This window comes from Aspergillus udagawae (genome assembly GCF_001078395.1).
Source record: "Aspergillus udagawae IFM 46973 DNA, scaffold_10, whole genome shotgun sequence".
Taxonomy (NCBI): domain Eukaryota; kingdom Fungi; phylum Ascomycota; class Eurotiomycetes; order Eurotiales; family Aspergillaceae; genus Aspergillus; species Aspergillus udagawae.
Genome location: NW_025091273.1, coordinates 264,289 through 279,051, shown reverse-complemented (window position 1 = coordinate 279,051; position 14,763 = coordinate 264,289). Strand labels below are relative to the sequence as shown.

Sequence of the window (14,763 nt, the reverse complement as noted above, 5' to 3'; positions counted from 1 at the left end):
AATTGGCTGGCCGGTGCCGAGGGGAAACATGCCCCAGAAAATTATTGATAACCAACTCCAGATCCCCATTTTTATCCCCATTTCTCCATCTCCACTTTTTCCTCACTCTCCCTCTGGCATGGCTTCATGCCTACCTTCAACACCACCTCGAACGATCTAGGGCTCGACCACCACATCAGCTCCCTCATCGTCGAGCAATATGTCTACCCAACCTTCATCGCCATCGCCTGGTGCAACGCCATCGACCTGATCGTGCTCTGCTTCAACACCTTCAAGCGCTACTCCGGCACCTACTTCTGGTCCCTCCTCGTGGCCTCCTTCTGCATCATCCCCTTCGGCCTCGGCTACGTCCTCAAGATCTACAGCATCACCTTTACAAACTACTTCCTCGAGATCGCCATCCTCGATGTCGGCTGGGCGGGAATGGTCACGGGGCAGTCGCTCGTCCTCTGGTCGCGGCTGAATCTCGTCTTTGATAACCGCCGCGCCCTGAGAGCACTGCTATACCTGATCATCGTCGACGGGGTCGTGCTGCACTCCTCCTGCACGGCGCTCGAGTTCGCGACGAATGCGCTGCCCGGGTCGGACGGCGTCGCGACCGCATTCGACGTCATGGAGCGCATACAGCTCGTCGGCTTCTGTCTGCAGGAACTGCTGCTTTCGGGGCTGTATATCTACAAAGCGGTGCCGCTGTTGAAGATAGATGCGGATCGCCGCTCGCACGGGGTCCTGGTGCAGCTGATCGTCATCAATGTGATCATTATGGCGTTGGATGTGTCGGTCGTGGTCGTGCAGTATCTGGGGTTCTTTACCTTTCAGGTTACCTTCAAGGTACTGGTGTATAGCATCAAGCTGAAGCTAGAGTACGTCATTTTGGGCCGGTTGGTGGATGTGGCGCATGTGCGGACCCCCGGTATTGCGCGGATGAGGTTATAGTTGGTATCACGCTTGTCTATATTTATAGATTTCTTCTTGTCTATATTATTTGTCTATATATATTGTCTATATAATGATGTCTACTCCGACCTGGCACTCTTGGTCTTCTTGCTCCTCAGCTTCATCATCAAAAACACCATCGCATAGCTCGAAATGCAAAACAGCGCCGTAATCCCGGTCTGCATCGTCAGTATCTCATCTTGTCATCCGGAACAGGGCAAACCTACATCTCTCCAAGAATAATACCGCTCCTTCAGATTAAACGTCCGCGCATAGTCCGCCCCAGTGGAATACTGGCAGAACTCGCAGGCCGTCGCATTCCCATCAACCAGATACCCCGGCTTCTCCGCCAGAAACGCAGCCATGTACTCGCCGCACGTCTGTCCCGCCGGCGCACTGAACCGCACCAGTTCCGACGGCTCGCAGCGCACCTGCACATCCCAGAGGACCTCGCCGAGCAGGCCTCCGACCAGGTACGTGAACGGATCGAGGTAGTACAGCCAGTACCGCCAGAATGGCTGCATCTGCGAATAGGGCACCACCACACCGCAGAAGCTGACCAGCCCCGCGCCGAGCAGCACGGGGTTCATCACCGCCGCGAAGTACTCGTTGGGCGCGTATGCCGCGATCCCCTGCCCGATCGACGTGTACAGGAACTCGTAGAAGATCATCTGCAGGTACATGTGTCCCGAGATGCTGGCGGTGGCGGGGAATCCTGCGGTGAAGTACCAGCAGGCGAAGTAGAGGGTGGCGCAGAGGATGAGGTAGGGGATTTCGGAGACGGTCTGGGCGCCGATGAAGGCGAGCCAGTGGTAGATTTTGGACTACCATAGCATTAGCATTAGCACTTGGTGACAGTAGAGGCCAAGGGGCAGAATACCTTCTTTTCTCTCGCTTCGAAAATATCCCGGTTGTGCAGGAAGAACGGCTGCATCTGGTTGATGCACCCCGGCGCAACAAATATGAAATTGAAAATCGCAAACAGCCGCAGCTGCAGGTCAAACGTGCCGTCACCGATCTTCCAAAAGGTGAAGCCGCTGAAGAGCGCCGCAAACACATGCAGAATAATCTTATTCCAGACGTAGTCCGGCGACCGCCACAACTGCACCATCAGCCGCTTGGTCACCATCGTAAACTGGAACCATTTCGAGGTCGCGAAGTCGGCAGTATCCTCAACGTAGTTGGTGTCGGCTTTGCCGCGGGCGTTGAGGTCTTGCAGCTGGGTAAGGGCGCGCTGTTTCTCCTCGGACTCGTTCCACACCTGCACCCAATCGATCGGCTTGTCCGTGTTGCCTTGAATCACCTCGACGATGTGCTCGGCGGGGTTTTCGTCCAGTGGACACGGCGCTCCATGCCGAGCGAAGTAGTCCAGGACGATCTGCGAGTCTTTGCCTGTTTCACCAAAGTACGCCATCTTGCCGCCGCGAGCGAGCAGCAGGAGCGAGTCAAAGGCCTCGAAAAGAACAGCGGAGGGCTGATGGATCGTGCACAACACCGCCTGGCCGCCGTCGACCAGCTTCCGCAGGAACCGGATGATGTTGTACGCGGACTGTCCGTCTAAACCGCTGGTGGGTTCATCCAGAAAGAGCAATGTCGGTTTGGCGACGAGTTCCACGCCGAGCGTGACTCTCTTCCGCTGCTCGATGCTCAACCCGGCGCCAGGGACTGTCGGCATCGTCAGTATGGATCTACAGTATTGGCGGGGTACCTACCTCCAATCAACGCGTCGCTGATATCCCGCAGCTCCAACAGATCAATGATGTGATCTACGTAGGCCAGTTTCTCCTCCCGCGGAACATGAGCCGGCTGGCGCAGGAGCGCTGAAAACACCAAAGCCTCCTGGACCGTGGCCGTCGCCTCGTGCACGTCCATCTGCTCGCAGTATCCCGTCGTGCGCTGGAAACTGATTCCTTGCGGCCGGCCGTCAATCAAAATCGAACCATAGATCTCGCCGCTGTCCTTGCGTTGGGCCAGCACATCCAGAAGTCTGTCACGTTAGCTACATTGAACTTATGGAACGAGCGCCGCACTTACGTCGTCTTTCCAGCACCTGAACACCCCATCAGCGCAACCAGGTTCCCTGGCTTCACGAACCCAAACACCTTATCCAGGAGCTGCTTCTTCTCGCCCTGGTAGGGTACATGATAGTCGAGGTCATGCCAGGTGAAGGTCGACTGCTTGACATGCGACTCCAGCGCGGCCTCCTGCACCGGGGTCGGGGTTTCTCCCGATTTTGTCTTCTGGCTCCCCCGCTTGTACAGCAACACAGACGATCCGCCCTGGCTATTGAGCAACTCGAGCCCCATCGCCGTCAAGACGATAAAGAAAACCCAGAAGCCGACAATCACCCCGAAGCTCCGCCAGATGTGATGCCACGAGTAACTGTACTGCGCGCGGATATACTCCGCCCCCATAATCATGTCGCCCTCGCTCCCGGGAATCGAGCACCCCCGGTACGGGGATTCCGAGCCGGGATATCCAGACCCGTAGGGAATGTAGTCCGGCTGCACGCACTGGAGCGATTTCCCGACGAACTCGTTGGCCATGAGGGCCTCGAAGGCGTATGCGCCGGGGTTGAGGTAGAAGATCCAGCGGAACCAGACGTGCATTTTCTCGTATGGGATGAGGTAGCCTACGTCGTTAGTGACGTCTTTAGAAAAGTGAAATATGCTTACCTCCATAGACAAAGAAAATGGTCGATAGCAGCCCGGTGATCTTGGATGCGTTGCCGAATCGCTTGCAGAGGGCGCCCACCGCGCGGAACATCTGCATGAAACAGAGCGTGTTTGCGATGACAATAATCCAATAAGTGAAAAACCGACCGGCGTCCATCTGCAGGGCTGCCATAAAGTATAGGATGATGCAGAAACAAGAGACCTGCACGAGGACCACAGGGATGTCGGTGATGGCGTTGGCGATGCAGAATGCCGTCGGCCGGTAGAATCCGAACCGCTTCTGGCGTGAGAGAATAGGCCGGCCCATGAACGAGGCGGTCGTTTCGGACATGGATTCAAGAAGGAAATAGAGAACAGGGAAGAACAGCGCGCCCGGGCGCAGGAAGATGGACGAGCTGTCGTCTTTGAGGTTGTAGAACAGACTTCCGCAGACCAAGGCCTGCAGGATGGCTGATACCACCTTGATTATGAGAGACAGTCTGTCTCCTGCCATAATCTGGAACTGGCGGATGGTGCACGCCCGTATCTGCTCCCAGAGACTTGTGGTATAGACACTTGGGGCCCGAGGTAAATGCCGCTTGCGTTTCTCACTGGCCACGGCGGCCGTCAGCTCGTCCACCTCGTGGGTGAGTTTCTCCGGCGGGTCAACACCTTCCATTGCTTTTTGATAGATATCGCTCTGGCGATAGCGGCTCTCGAATTCGTCCGCGCTGCTGGGAACTTTGTCCTCCATCCCGGGCCGTACAATGCGCTCGGTGAGCACAGTCACAGAGGTCAGAAAGTCAGCGATATTGGCTCCCTTCGGACAGACGAAGCCCATATCCTCGAAATAGCTCCTTGCCAGCTGGCGCGGTCCGTAATAGGTCACCCGTCCGTCGGCCAGAACCAGAACCTTGTCGAACTCGTTGTAGATGCCGTTGCCAGCCTGGTACATGGTGGCCACCATAGTCTTGTGGTTAATGTCCGCCTCGCGGCGCAGCAACCGGGCGAATTCAACAGCCGTCTTGGAGTCGAGACCACGGGTCGGATTATCCCAGAATTGTATCGGGCTCTGTCCGGCAATCACCTCGGCGAGCGACACACGCTTCCGTTCACCACCAGAGACACCGCGGATAAACTCGTTTCCTACCAGCGTCTTCGTCGTGTGCGGAATCCCCAGCGAATCGAGGATCGCATCCCGCTGCTCCTGCACAAACTCCTTGGACCCTTGTCCGTCCGGCCGTTCCCGGGGCACCTTATTCCGCAGCGCAAACTTCATCGTGCGGTTGACCGTCAGCGTGGGGAAGTGCACGTCGTCCTCGTTGTTGAACATTATCTGCTGCCGGAAGCGTCTCGCAGCGACGTGGTCCATACTCCCGTATTGGGTTTCGCCGACGACTTCGTCAAAAGATTCGCGGTCGTTGGAGAGGACGCGCAGAAGCGAGGTACATCCTGACCCGGGACGACCAAGCACCAGTAACTGACAGGTTAGCTACATCACCACGGCATCAGCTTTAACTTACCATTTCGCCTGGTTTGACCTGCCCACTGACATCTTTCAGGATAGTCTATTCCGTTAGCACTTGCCTTGTCACAACGGCTTCGACATACCCTTTTCGGCCGACTCCCTTTCAAGAAACCCAGGTACTGCCGCGGATCAGCCACGGAGAGAAGTGTGTCTCCCAAGGCAGCATCCGGCGCTGTAACGTGGACACTGACATTCCGAAATGTGAGGGTTAGTCGCTTTCGTAGGCCCCTCTCGCCATGTTCGAGGTCGATCGTGCCGGATGAGGGAGTGTCCATTCTGCACGATCTGCTCAACCTTTCAAACAAGCAACTCGCCCATGGATACAGCTCTTCCAACCTAATTCATTCCAAGCCAACCTATTTATACAAAGTCAGTTTCATGCGCATCAGATTGACCCGTAAATCCGTAGATCCGTGGCGTACATCCGCAAATCCGTGTCCATCATGGCAACTCTCCGCCAATCATATCCCTCCCTTCTCCTTAGCATGCCGGGCATCGGATATATTTCTCATAGTAGCCCTAAGACTAAGACCGGTGCGTAGCAACATCTCCACCCAGCGAAGAATTTCTCGACACTATTGGAGCTCTAGATCTCGAAGCTACAAGCTCGACAAGCTGGCCCACTTGCTGATCTTCTCCTCCCCGAATTCCGTGGCTCATGCCGGCAAACAGCTCGCGTCTTATCGGCAATGGATTGGGTGTTTGTCTTAGCTGTTACTCTCAAGGGAGAGGCCTTTGTGGATGGCATTAGTCTGGCTTGTTTCATATTTAGAACCCGATCGATGAGACAAATGCTCGGATCGTCCCGTAATGCCGACGGCCACAAGCTCAATATTTCACCCTCGGACTTACCTTAGGAATAATGGCCTGCCACCCAGCACAGAGCCCATTAGCGAATTACCGGTTGCAGGGAGGCTCCTGCTGAGGGTGTCAGCCCTATAGGCACTATTAGCATACATAGCAGCCTATGTGCGGATGACATACCGGTTCACGCTCTCGAGTAGGGCTGATCTGGTCATTCAAGGTCATCCTCCACGTTTCTTCGCTGTGCTGTCCAGACCGATTTCATGTTCTCAAGATGAAAGAACTTCCGAGTTAATATTTCATAAAGGATGCGGTCTTTGAGTCTGTCCAACAGTTGACATCCTATGGTTGATGAGAGATCGGGCGCCACTTCACTGGAGAGCAAACGATGTTAGACGTATATTATTCAATTGAAGCAGGCTGGTTTTACGATCATTAACATCACTTGTCTTTTTTTAGAGGTGGAAATGACTGTCGGCCCAATCCTGGTGGTACATCAATTCACATCCATCATCAGTATCCAGTATCACATGTCAGCGCCGACGACGTGGTCACATACATCCCTTCAATCCTGGATTGCTTCACTGATTTGTCAGAACACATGTTACGTTGCTTTGTAATAATTTATACACTTGAGAGAGATTGACTCACAGAACTCCACACAGAACTCCAGTATGCCAAGTAGCCAAGGAGCAATACGAGCTCCATCTCAGATCATGACACACGGTTTATATCTACGAACGAAGCTTAGAAATACAGAATTGGTAAGCAAGTTGTACTGTTCACATTCGGATAGAAACAGAGGAAGCATATATAGTTCCAAAGCATGCTCGCAGAGTCCAATTCATTTTCCAAGAACCTCAACCTCAGCTCCAGCTCCCAAAAACCACACAGTACAATGTCCTACACCAACAAAACAGCCATCGTCGTCGGCGGCAGCCACGGCATCGGCCTCGCAACGGCCCAGCTCCTCCTGGACCAAGGAGCCAAAGTCCTCGTCACCGGCCGCAGCCCAGATCCCATCCGCTCGGCACAAGCCCAGCTCGGCCCCGACGCCAAAGTCGTCGCTTGCGATATCACCTCCGTAAGCGCTATCAGCGCCCTATCCGATACAGCCTCGTCCTTCTTCGGGACAGGCCGCACAATCGACCTCCTCTTCATCAACGCCGGGTACGCCGCCCTCGAGCCCTTTGCGGGCGTCTCGGAGGCCTCCTTCCGCCGCACCTTTGACACAAACGTCTTCGGCGCGTTCTTCACCGCGCAGAAACTCGCGCCGATGGTTAGGCCAGGCGGCGCAATCGTGTTTACCACCTCTGTCGCGAATCAGATGGGGATCCCCGGGATGAGCGTGTACGCTGCTTCCAAGGCGGCGGTGCACTCGTTTGTGCAGACGCTGGCGGCGGAGCTGGTGGGTGCGCAGGTGCGTGTGAATGCTGTCTCGCCCGGTTTCGTGAAGACGCCAACGATGGGGGTTGTTGGGGCGTCGAAGGAGGAGTTGGTGGAGTTTGAGGGGCAGGGGGCGAAGGGTACGCCGATGGGGAGGATTGCGGACCCGGCGGAGGTGGCCAAGGCTGTGGTGTTTTTGGGGTTCGAGGCGACGTTCACCACGGGAGAGCAGGTTGTTGTTGATGGGGGGTTGACTACGTTGCGACTGCACTGAGACTATTTCGATAGTATACGGCAGCTGATAAGTCTACTGATAGAATGAAATAAAAAAGTATGTGCCTCATCAAAGAGTTGCAGTTCACACTTAGATCCAAGACCGAAAAACCTGTCTGCTTTACGGCTCGACTCCTATTGTCAGGCTCTGCACCAGTACTGCCTTCTCTTCAGCGTCGTTTGATCTGGTCTGTCGATCATTTCATACACAGCGAGGTCTCAGAGCTGAGGATATACACGGACAGCAGATAATACGTGAACGATGGCAAGCTAGGTGGAAAATAAAAGCTGTAACTACGCGGTGGATGGATAGTTTACGTCAGCGTTGGATGGCCGATCGCTCATTGCACCTGATCCAGCCGAAAGCTCATATCTGGTGCGTTGGCCCTGCGAACGGAAGTATCTGGCCAATCCGAATGACGGCATTGAGCTTTTCTCCTGGTGACGTTTCTCTAAGTGGCTTCCTTAATCAAATTTTCAAGTTTAATCTTTCAAGGTGGCTAAAAGGCTAGTTATCTGTAGCTCGGCCTCTCCTCAGACGAGGGCTTTGTCATTCTTCAACATACTAACTCCTGATTCCTATTTTAGCTCGATTTGATACCATGTCCCTGCTATAAGCATGCCTGCAATCCCACCATTCAGTGCAGTCTCTCAAGAAAAAGCAGTGTAACCGTGGCAAAAAGGTCTTCGATTTCTTCGGACTAACTTGTCTGCTCCAAAGCAAGTCACGGGCCTTGTGAGCTCAATGCCTCATAGTGCACAAATCGCTCCCGTTTGAATCTCAATGTCACAACAAGATTACAGATAAATTGGAAGAGCCCAATAAAGCCAACCAACAGAATCGCAACGAGCGGTCCAAGAATAGAAAAGACAGTGAAACCATATGACGCTCTCTGAAAGGCAAGGTTGCCACTCAGTCGTGTGGTAGCCAATCCTACCTGCATTGCCGTCAACACCAACGCGACATATATAGTCGTCGCGGTTAGAGGTGCGAGATAGTCGCGGAATAGCTCGCCGTATGTCTGATATGATAACCGATAACCTCGTAAAATACTACCGTAACGAAAAGTATGGATTTTGTTGAGTCGTGAGAGCCTAAGTTCGCCGAACAAGTATCGTTTGTTGATATTTCTGGGATTAGCGGCTCCGTTTTGCAAAAGCTGTTGGACCAATATATGCCAGCCTTCCCAGGTGACACTTTCCGGTAAGAGGTGATGGTCTTGGGCAATCGTGAAGTCACTTTCGCACTGAATCAGCGCGATGTAGGAATATAAAAATCCAAGGCTATATTGATAGAGCTTTTTTCGCTGACAAGTCCCGTCTCTCGCTGTTCCGCGATATTCATGCCCGGGTAGACACGGACACGGTTTTGTGCAGATCAGGTGGGAATGCCAGAATTGATGATTCAGGAGGTATCGCGGGATCGGCTTCAAGTGTATGCGCCGGGAATGCTCCCAGACCATGTGCATGTCAATTCTCTCATCTGGGACAATGTCTCGCGATGCTGCGGCCTGATAATTCAGGGGTCTGGGCGGCATAGGTCGCCCAGCCAACCATAGGTATTTGTGAATCTTATTAAGACATTCGACAGAGACGTCCTTGTGTAAAAAGCGGGAAATATCCGCGGTAGGCGTGCGAAGTGTATAGTGCTCGTCGCGAAAGGCAGCAGGCGTATAGGGAGTACTTGAAATGGAGGCTTCTGGACTGAATGGTGGCTTTGCAGTCATGCTTATAGCAGAGATGGTATTAAATCGAGTTCAAATTAGGTTGTAAGTCGATGAGCTGAAGAGTGACAAAGCCGCAGCCTAAGGAGAGGCCCCAGCTACTTATAGCCTATAGCCATCATGGATCTGGAATCTGGAAGTTAATTGATTTCCTTGTTGAAAGAAGGCCTTGACTGAGTGTTCTCTGGGAGAAAAGCTCAGTGTCGTCATTCAGATTAGCTAGAATCTTTGAGGCTGGCTAGACTCCATCTGCAGCGCTAACGCACTACTAGTTACCAAGCTTTTCAGCTAGATCAGGTGCGCCGAGCGATTGGCGATCCAAGGTTAACGTAAATCATCTGCTCTAACATGTATTTTCTCATGATCAAGTCGCAACCCTCAACGTATCATGATGATCTCACCTTTTATACCTGACTTCAAAAAGAAGGCATCTTATCATTCATTCAAATTTTGAAATTGTCTCAATTTGTATATGCTTCCCTTTAATTCTCTTGGCCGTGATCCTGAAAATATGAGATAATGGATATGTCGGGGCAGGGTGTCCGCCTTTGCCAAGTCTACCCCACTTCCGAGGACGATACCAAAACAGACATCGACATCATTGCCATTCATGGTCTCGACACAAAGTCGCCGGACACGTGGGTATGGCGGGCCAGTAGCTTTGATAAGCACGGCGTAAATTGGCTAGCCCATCCGGATATGCTCCCGGAGAAGGCAGAACAGGCTCGGATTTTCTATTGCGACTGGCCGGCCTGTCTTTTCAACGAACAAAGCACGATCGGTTTGACGATCACGGAGCTTGCCAGGTGCTTGCTGCTTGGTATCCGCTCTCGACCTGGGGCAGACAACAATCGACCCCTCCTGTTCATCGCCTCGTGTCTCGGTGGCGTCATCCTAAGTCGGGCCCTGGTAATCGCCGCCCAGCTCGGAAGCGAATATGCTTCTGTCTGGAGATCAACGGGCGGCGTGGTTTTTCTTGCCACGCCGTTCAGAGGGACTGCATTTAAGGACCTAGCTAGGGTAGCAGTCGCTTTTTTGAAAGGCTATGCGATGCTCGCAGACAGAGCAGTGACAAACCTGCTCGACAGTGTGACGGCATCGACTCCTTTCCTTGAGGACCTTGTTGGCGATTTCACGGGCATATGTCAGCAACGGGATCCGCCATGCCAGTTAGCAATCTTTTATGAGACAGAAGAAACTAACTTATTGCGAAAGGCTCTGCCTTTACTACCACAATTGGCGGATATCCTGAACAAGCCAAAAAAGGTAAGTCGGTACGGCTCTTGGACAATTTAGTTCTTATCCTGAGATTCGGGCTCGAAGATATGAGGCCACTTGTTGACACGTTTTAAGTTAGTTGATAGCGGCTCTGCCCGTCTCGACATGGTCCCGAACCCAATTCCCCTTAAGCGGTCCCATATTTTAATGAACAAGTTTCCTGGTCCAAACGACCCGGATTATGTTGCTGTTGCTGGAAAGATTCGAATCCTTATTGACGATATTTGTGAGGCGTCTTCGCTCAAGAAAGCGGACGACTGGATACGTTACAATCACTATACGCCGGACAGACTCGAGATTGAGCGGCTCTCGGGTGAGACATTGTCAATGGAGCAGTGCTATATCAATCTTGCCCTAGTGGAGCAGCTCGGTGACATAGAGAGTCACTCAGAGGAAGGAGATGCACAGCCGTCTCCATTCTCATTTGCCGCTCGACTGAAAGTCGAGACACCGGAGAAGAATCTTCAAGTCGACTTGCGGACAATCTTCGAAAAGTGTAAACGGCCAAGACGTCCTACAACAGAACCAAGGAGAATCTTGATTCTAGGTCGCGCCGGAGTTGGGAAGACGGTCTTGTGCAAAAAGATTGTCTATGACTTTATCCATCACGATACTTGGAAGGACTTGTTCGACCGCGTACTTTGGGTGCCCTTACGGAACTTGAAGGGAAAGTCTAAGGAAGGATACAACCTTGCAGATCTGTTTTTCCAGGAATATCTCTCCCAAACCCCAAAAGGGAAGGTCCTCGCCCATGAACTATGGGTTGCATTGAAGGCCAGCAAGTATCGAAGAACGCTCTTTGTCCTCGACGGCTTAGATGAAGTTTCGGCAGAATTGGATGAAAGCAGCAAGGTGTTCTCTCTCCTCCAGTTTCTGCTACAACTGCCCAACGTCATTATAACATCCCGCCCACATGGATCACTTCCATACTGGCTCAAATGGACTTTCGATCTCGAATTGGAAGCCATCGGATTTTACCCGGATCAAGTAAATGACTACATCAAAAACGCTTTCACTAGACCAGAAACGGGTGAAGCCGATTTGGAGAAGGTTGATAAAGTTCAATCATTCCTCCAAAAACATCAACTAATCCAAGGACTTGTGCGGATCCCGACTCAACTTGACGCCCTCTGTTACACCTGGGATGATTTCGATGGCAAGTCTATACCGCAGACGATGACCGCTGTTTACCACGCTATCGAACAACGCTTGTGGAAGAAGGATGCCGTGAGGCTGGAGAAACAGACTCAGGCTCAAATGAATGTCGCTCGTCCCAGGGAGATCAGGAGCTCTGTCCAGGCTGAGGCCTACCTCCTTGAAATCATCGCGTTTACTGGAATGCACAACGATGTAATAGTCTTCGAGCCAAAGCATTGCGACGCTATCTTCGAACAATTCGAACCTCCCAGGACGGATCTCTTCCTTGATGAAACTCTCTGCCGCCTCTCGTTTCTACGCACGTCGGACCCTTCATTAAAGGAACGCAATCAGAATTACCATTTCATACATCTGACATTCCAAGAGTATTTTGCCGCTCGGTATTTTGTGCGGCAGTGGGAAGCTCGAGAACCGCTCACATGTTTGATGCTCAACAGCAGAAAGATTGAGAATGTCTACCCTGTCGAGTTCCTCAGGAGGCATAAATATCACACCCGCTACGATATCTTGTGGCGTTTTGTTGCCGGCTTACTTGATTCTAAGGGAGAGGCAGAGACGCTCCGCTTCTTCAAAGTGATTGGTGAGAAGCCGCTCGACCTCTTGGGTCCTACGCATCAACGGCTTGTCATACACTGCTTAAGCGAGGTTCGCCACCCATTTCCACTTCGAAGCAAACTCGAAGGCCATCTATCAAGGTGGTTGATATTTCAATGCCAGAAAATCAGGGAGTGGGATGTACCTGATGTACCCTTCCTGTGGCTAGACACTCTGGCAAGCGAGATCGAGTTCCCTGAGCAAGCCATAGCCGACGTCCTACAAAAAGAAGAGGATGATGTGAGGATGGTCGCTCTCAGGTCGATGGAATCGCGGCGCGGAATTCCCCTTCAAGTCACAGAAATCGTGACTTCCTGGCTTCAAGGCGGGGTATCCGATAGATTGACAAGATCTGTACTGCACCTGTTCCAGAGTTCGAGGGATCAGTTACCGCGCGCTACTCTCAATATGATACAGGAACGGCTTGTTGACCGAGATCCAGGCGTCAGAAGTGCTGCTATCGAGGCCCTAGGGCACCAATTGAACTTATCGGAAGAGACCCTTGATATGATAGGGGTAGGGCTTGTTGACCAAGATGTGGGCGTCAGAATGGCTGCTGTCGGCACCCTAGGGCACCAACAGAACTTATCAGAAAGGACTTTCAACAAGATAGCAGCGCGACTTGAGGATCAAGATAGTAGTGTTCGAGTTGCAACTGTTAACGTTCTATGGCCCCAGACAAACCTGCCAGAAGGGACCCTCAACCAGATAGTGGCGCGACTTGAGCATCAAGATTGGGGCATCCGAATAGCTGCCATTGAAGCCTTGGCTCACCAAAGGAACCTGCCGGAAGGGACCCTCAACCAGATAGTGGCGCAGCTCAAGCACCAAGATAGAGATATTAGAGTTGCAGCCATCCACACCCTAGGGCTCCAGACAAGCCTGTCAGAAGGGACCTCTAACCAGATAGCAGCGCAGCTTGAGGATCAATTTCTAGATGTTAGAATGGCTGCTAGTAATGCCCTAGGGTGCCAGACAAACTTGCCAGAAGGGACCCTCAACCAGATAGTAGCGCGACTTGAGCATCAAGATTGGGGCATCCGAATAGCTGCCATTGAAGCCTTGGCTCACCAAAGGAACCTGCCGGAAGGGACCCTCAACCAGATAGTGGCGCAGCTCAAGCACCAAGATAGAGATATTAGAGTTGCAGCCATCCACACCCTAGGGCTCCAGACAAGCCTGTCAGAAGGGACCTCTAACCAGATAGCAGCGCAGCTTGAGGATCAATTTCTAGATGTCAGAATAGCTGCTAGTAATGCCCTAGAGCACCAGATAAACTTGCCAGAAGGGACCCTTAATCAGATAGCAGCGCGGCTCAAGGATCAACAACCAGATGTTAAAATAGCTGCTATTAACATCCTAGAGAAGCAGATAAACCTGCCTGAAGTGATACTGGACCAGATAGTGGCGCAGCTTGATCATCAAAGTCAAGATATCAGAAGGGCTGCCAGTAACACCCTAAAGCAGCAGTCAAACCTGCCAGAAGGGACCCTCAATAAGATAGTGGCGCAGCTCAAACATCAAAGTCCAGACGTCAGACGGGCTGCCATTGACACCCTAGTGCACCGGTCTAACTTGCCAGAAGGAACCCTCAACCAGATAGCGGCACAGCTCAAGAGTCAACAATTAATTAGCTTTCGTGAAGTCGACCAGCTGACGTCTATGTTAATGCAACACCGAGAATTCCATCCTGTCTGCCTGGTTGGCGGTCACGCACAAGGATTACTTCCCCATCTACTGAAGCAAAGTTTTAAGAGACATATGGCTTGGTATATCTGGGCCGGGAAGTCTTTCCTTGAAACAGACAATGGTCTCGGATGTGTAGGGTTGTCGGAAGGACAACTCAATTTAGAGGTGACTATAGAACGGGCGCGAGAGGACGCCGCTATGCCTGTGGTAGCGGTGTCGCATGAAGTCGAAGGAACAGTCTAGGAGGGGGCCAGATTGGACGCCGAAATTGAATAGACAACCATCTGGTATTGCTTAATTATCATGAGTCCTTAAGAAGTACGGTCATTGAAATTTTCATGCAATATGTGCTTCAGTTACACTAGTGCTTGGAACATATTGATGGTCCAGCCTTTATTGAAGGACGCTTAGCAGATGTATGCCTAATTAACGATCATAGCAAATAGTGTTCACAGCCTGGCATGGCCATCAATAGGGCTTTGTGTATGATGCTTTAAAGGATCCAAACCTATTCTAATTATATCAATCAACTAGGATTTATCTAAGCAACCAGGCTCTACAGAATCTCAGAATCCCTTCTAGTAGTAGTCATCGTTATGGGTAAGGATAGATCCGCTCCCAGCGCCGAACCGTTATCCTAAAGAAAAATATCGCAACATAAACATCTCCCCAAAGTATATTCTCACCTCATCTTTCACATGATACACATTCTAGGTATCTCTCCTGCAGCTGGCGCAAG

General features: G+C 51.9%; 4 protein-coding genes across 4 annotated transcripts; 3 read left to right on the top strand and 1 right to left on the bottom strand.

The window, feature by feature from the left end:
• Nucleotides 1-126: 126 nt before the first annotated feature.
• Aud_001903 (uncharacterized protein) lies at nucleotides 127-936 on the top strand (the record flags this gene model as incomplete). The annotated part of the gene is made up of 1 exon (XM_043295905.1): nucleotides 127-936. The coding sequence occupies one exon, from the start codon at nucleotides 127-129 to the stop codon at nucleotides 934-936; it is 810 nt and encodes a 269-aa protein (XP_043151840.1).
• An 80-nt stretch (nucleotides 937-1,016) lies between these two features.
• Nucleotides 1,017-5,393, bottom strand: Aud_001902 (putative ABC multidrug transporter; the record flags this gene model as incomplete). The annotated part of the gene is made up of 8 exons (XM_043295904.1): nucleotides 1,017-1,115; nucleotides 1,164-1,760; nucleotides 1,817-2,601; nucleotides 2,649-2,923; nucleotides 2,971-3,568; nucleotides 3,612-5,070; nucleotides 5,114-5,158; nucleotides 5,202-5,393. 8 exons carry the CDS (start codon nucleotides 5,391-5,393, stop codon nucleotides 1,017-1,019), a joined length of 4,050 nt encoding a protein of 1,349 aa, XP_043151839.1.
• A 1,427-nt stretch (nucleotides 5,394-6,820) lies between these two features.
• Aud_001901 (putative short chain dehydrogenase) lies at nucleotides 6,821-7,582 on the top strand (the record flags this gene model as incomplete). The annotated part of the gene is made up of 1 exon (XM_043295903.1): nucleotides 6,821-7,582. The coding sequence occupies one exon, from the start codon at nucleotides 6,821-6,823 to the stop codon at nucleotides 7,580-7,582; it is 762 nt and encodes a 253-aa protein (XP_043151838.1).
• A 2,242-nt stretch (nucleotides 7,583-9,824) lies between these two features.
• On the top strand, nucleotides 9,825-14,267 carry Aud_001900 (uncharacterized protein; the record flags this gene model as incomplete). Its single annotated transcript, XM_043295902.1, has 2 exons — nucleotides 9,825-10,571; nucleotides 10,659-14,267. 2 exons carry the CDS (start codon nucleotides 9,825-9,827, stop codon nucleotides 14,265-14,267), a joined length of 4,356 nt encoding a protein of 1,451 aa, XP_043151837.1.
• Nucleotides 14,268-14,763: the final 496 nt, after the last annotated feature.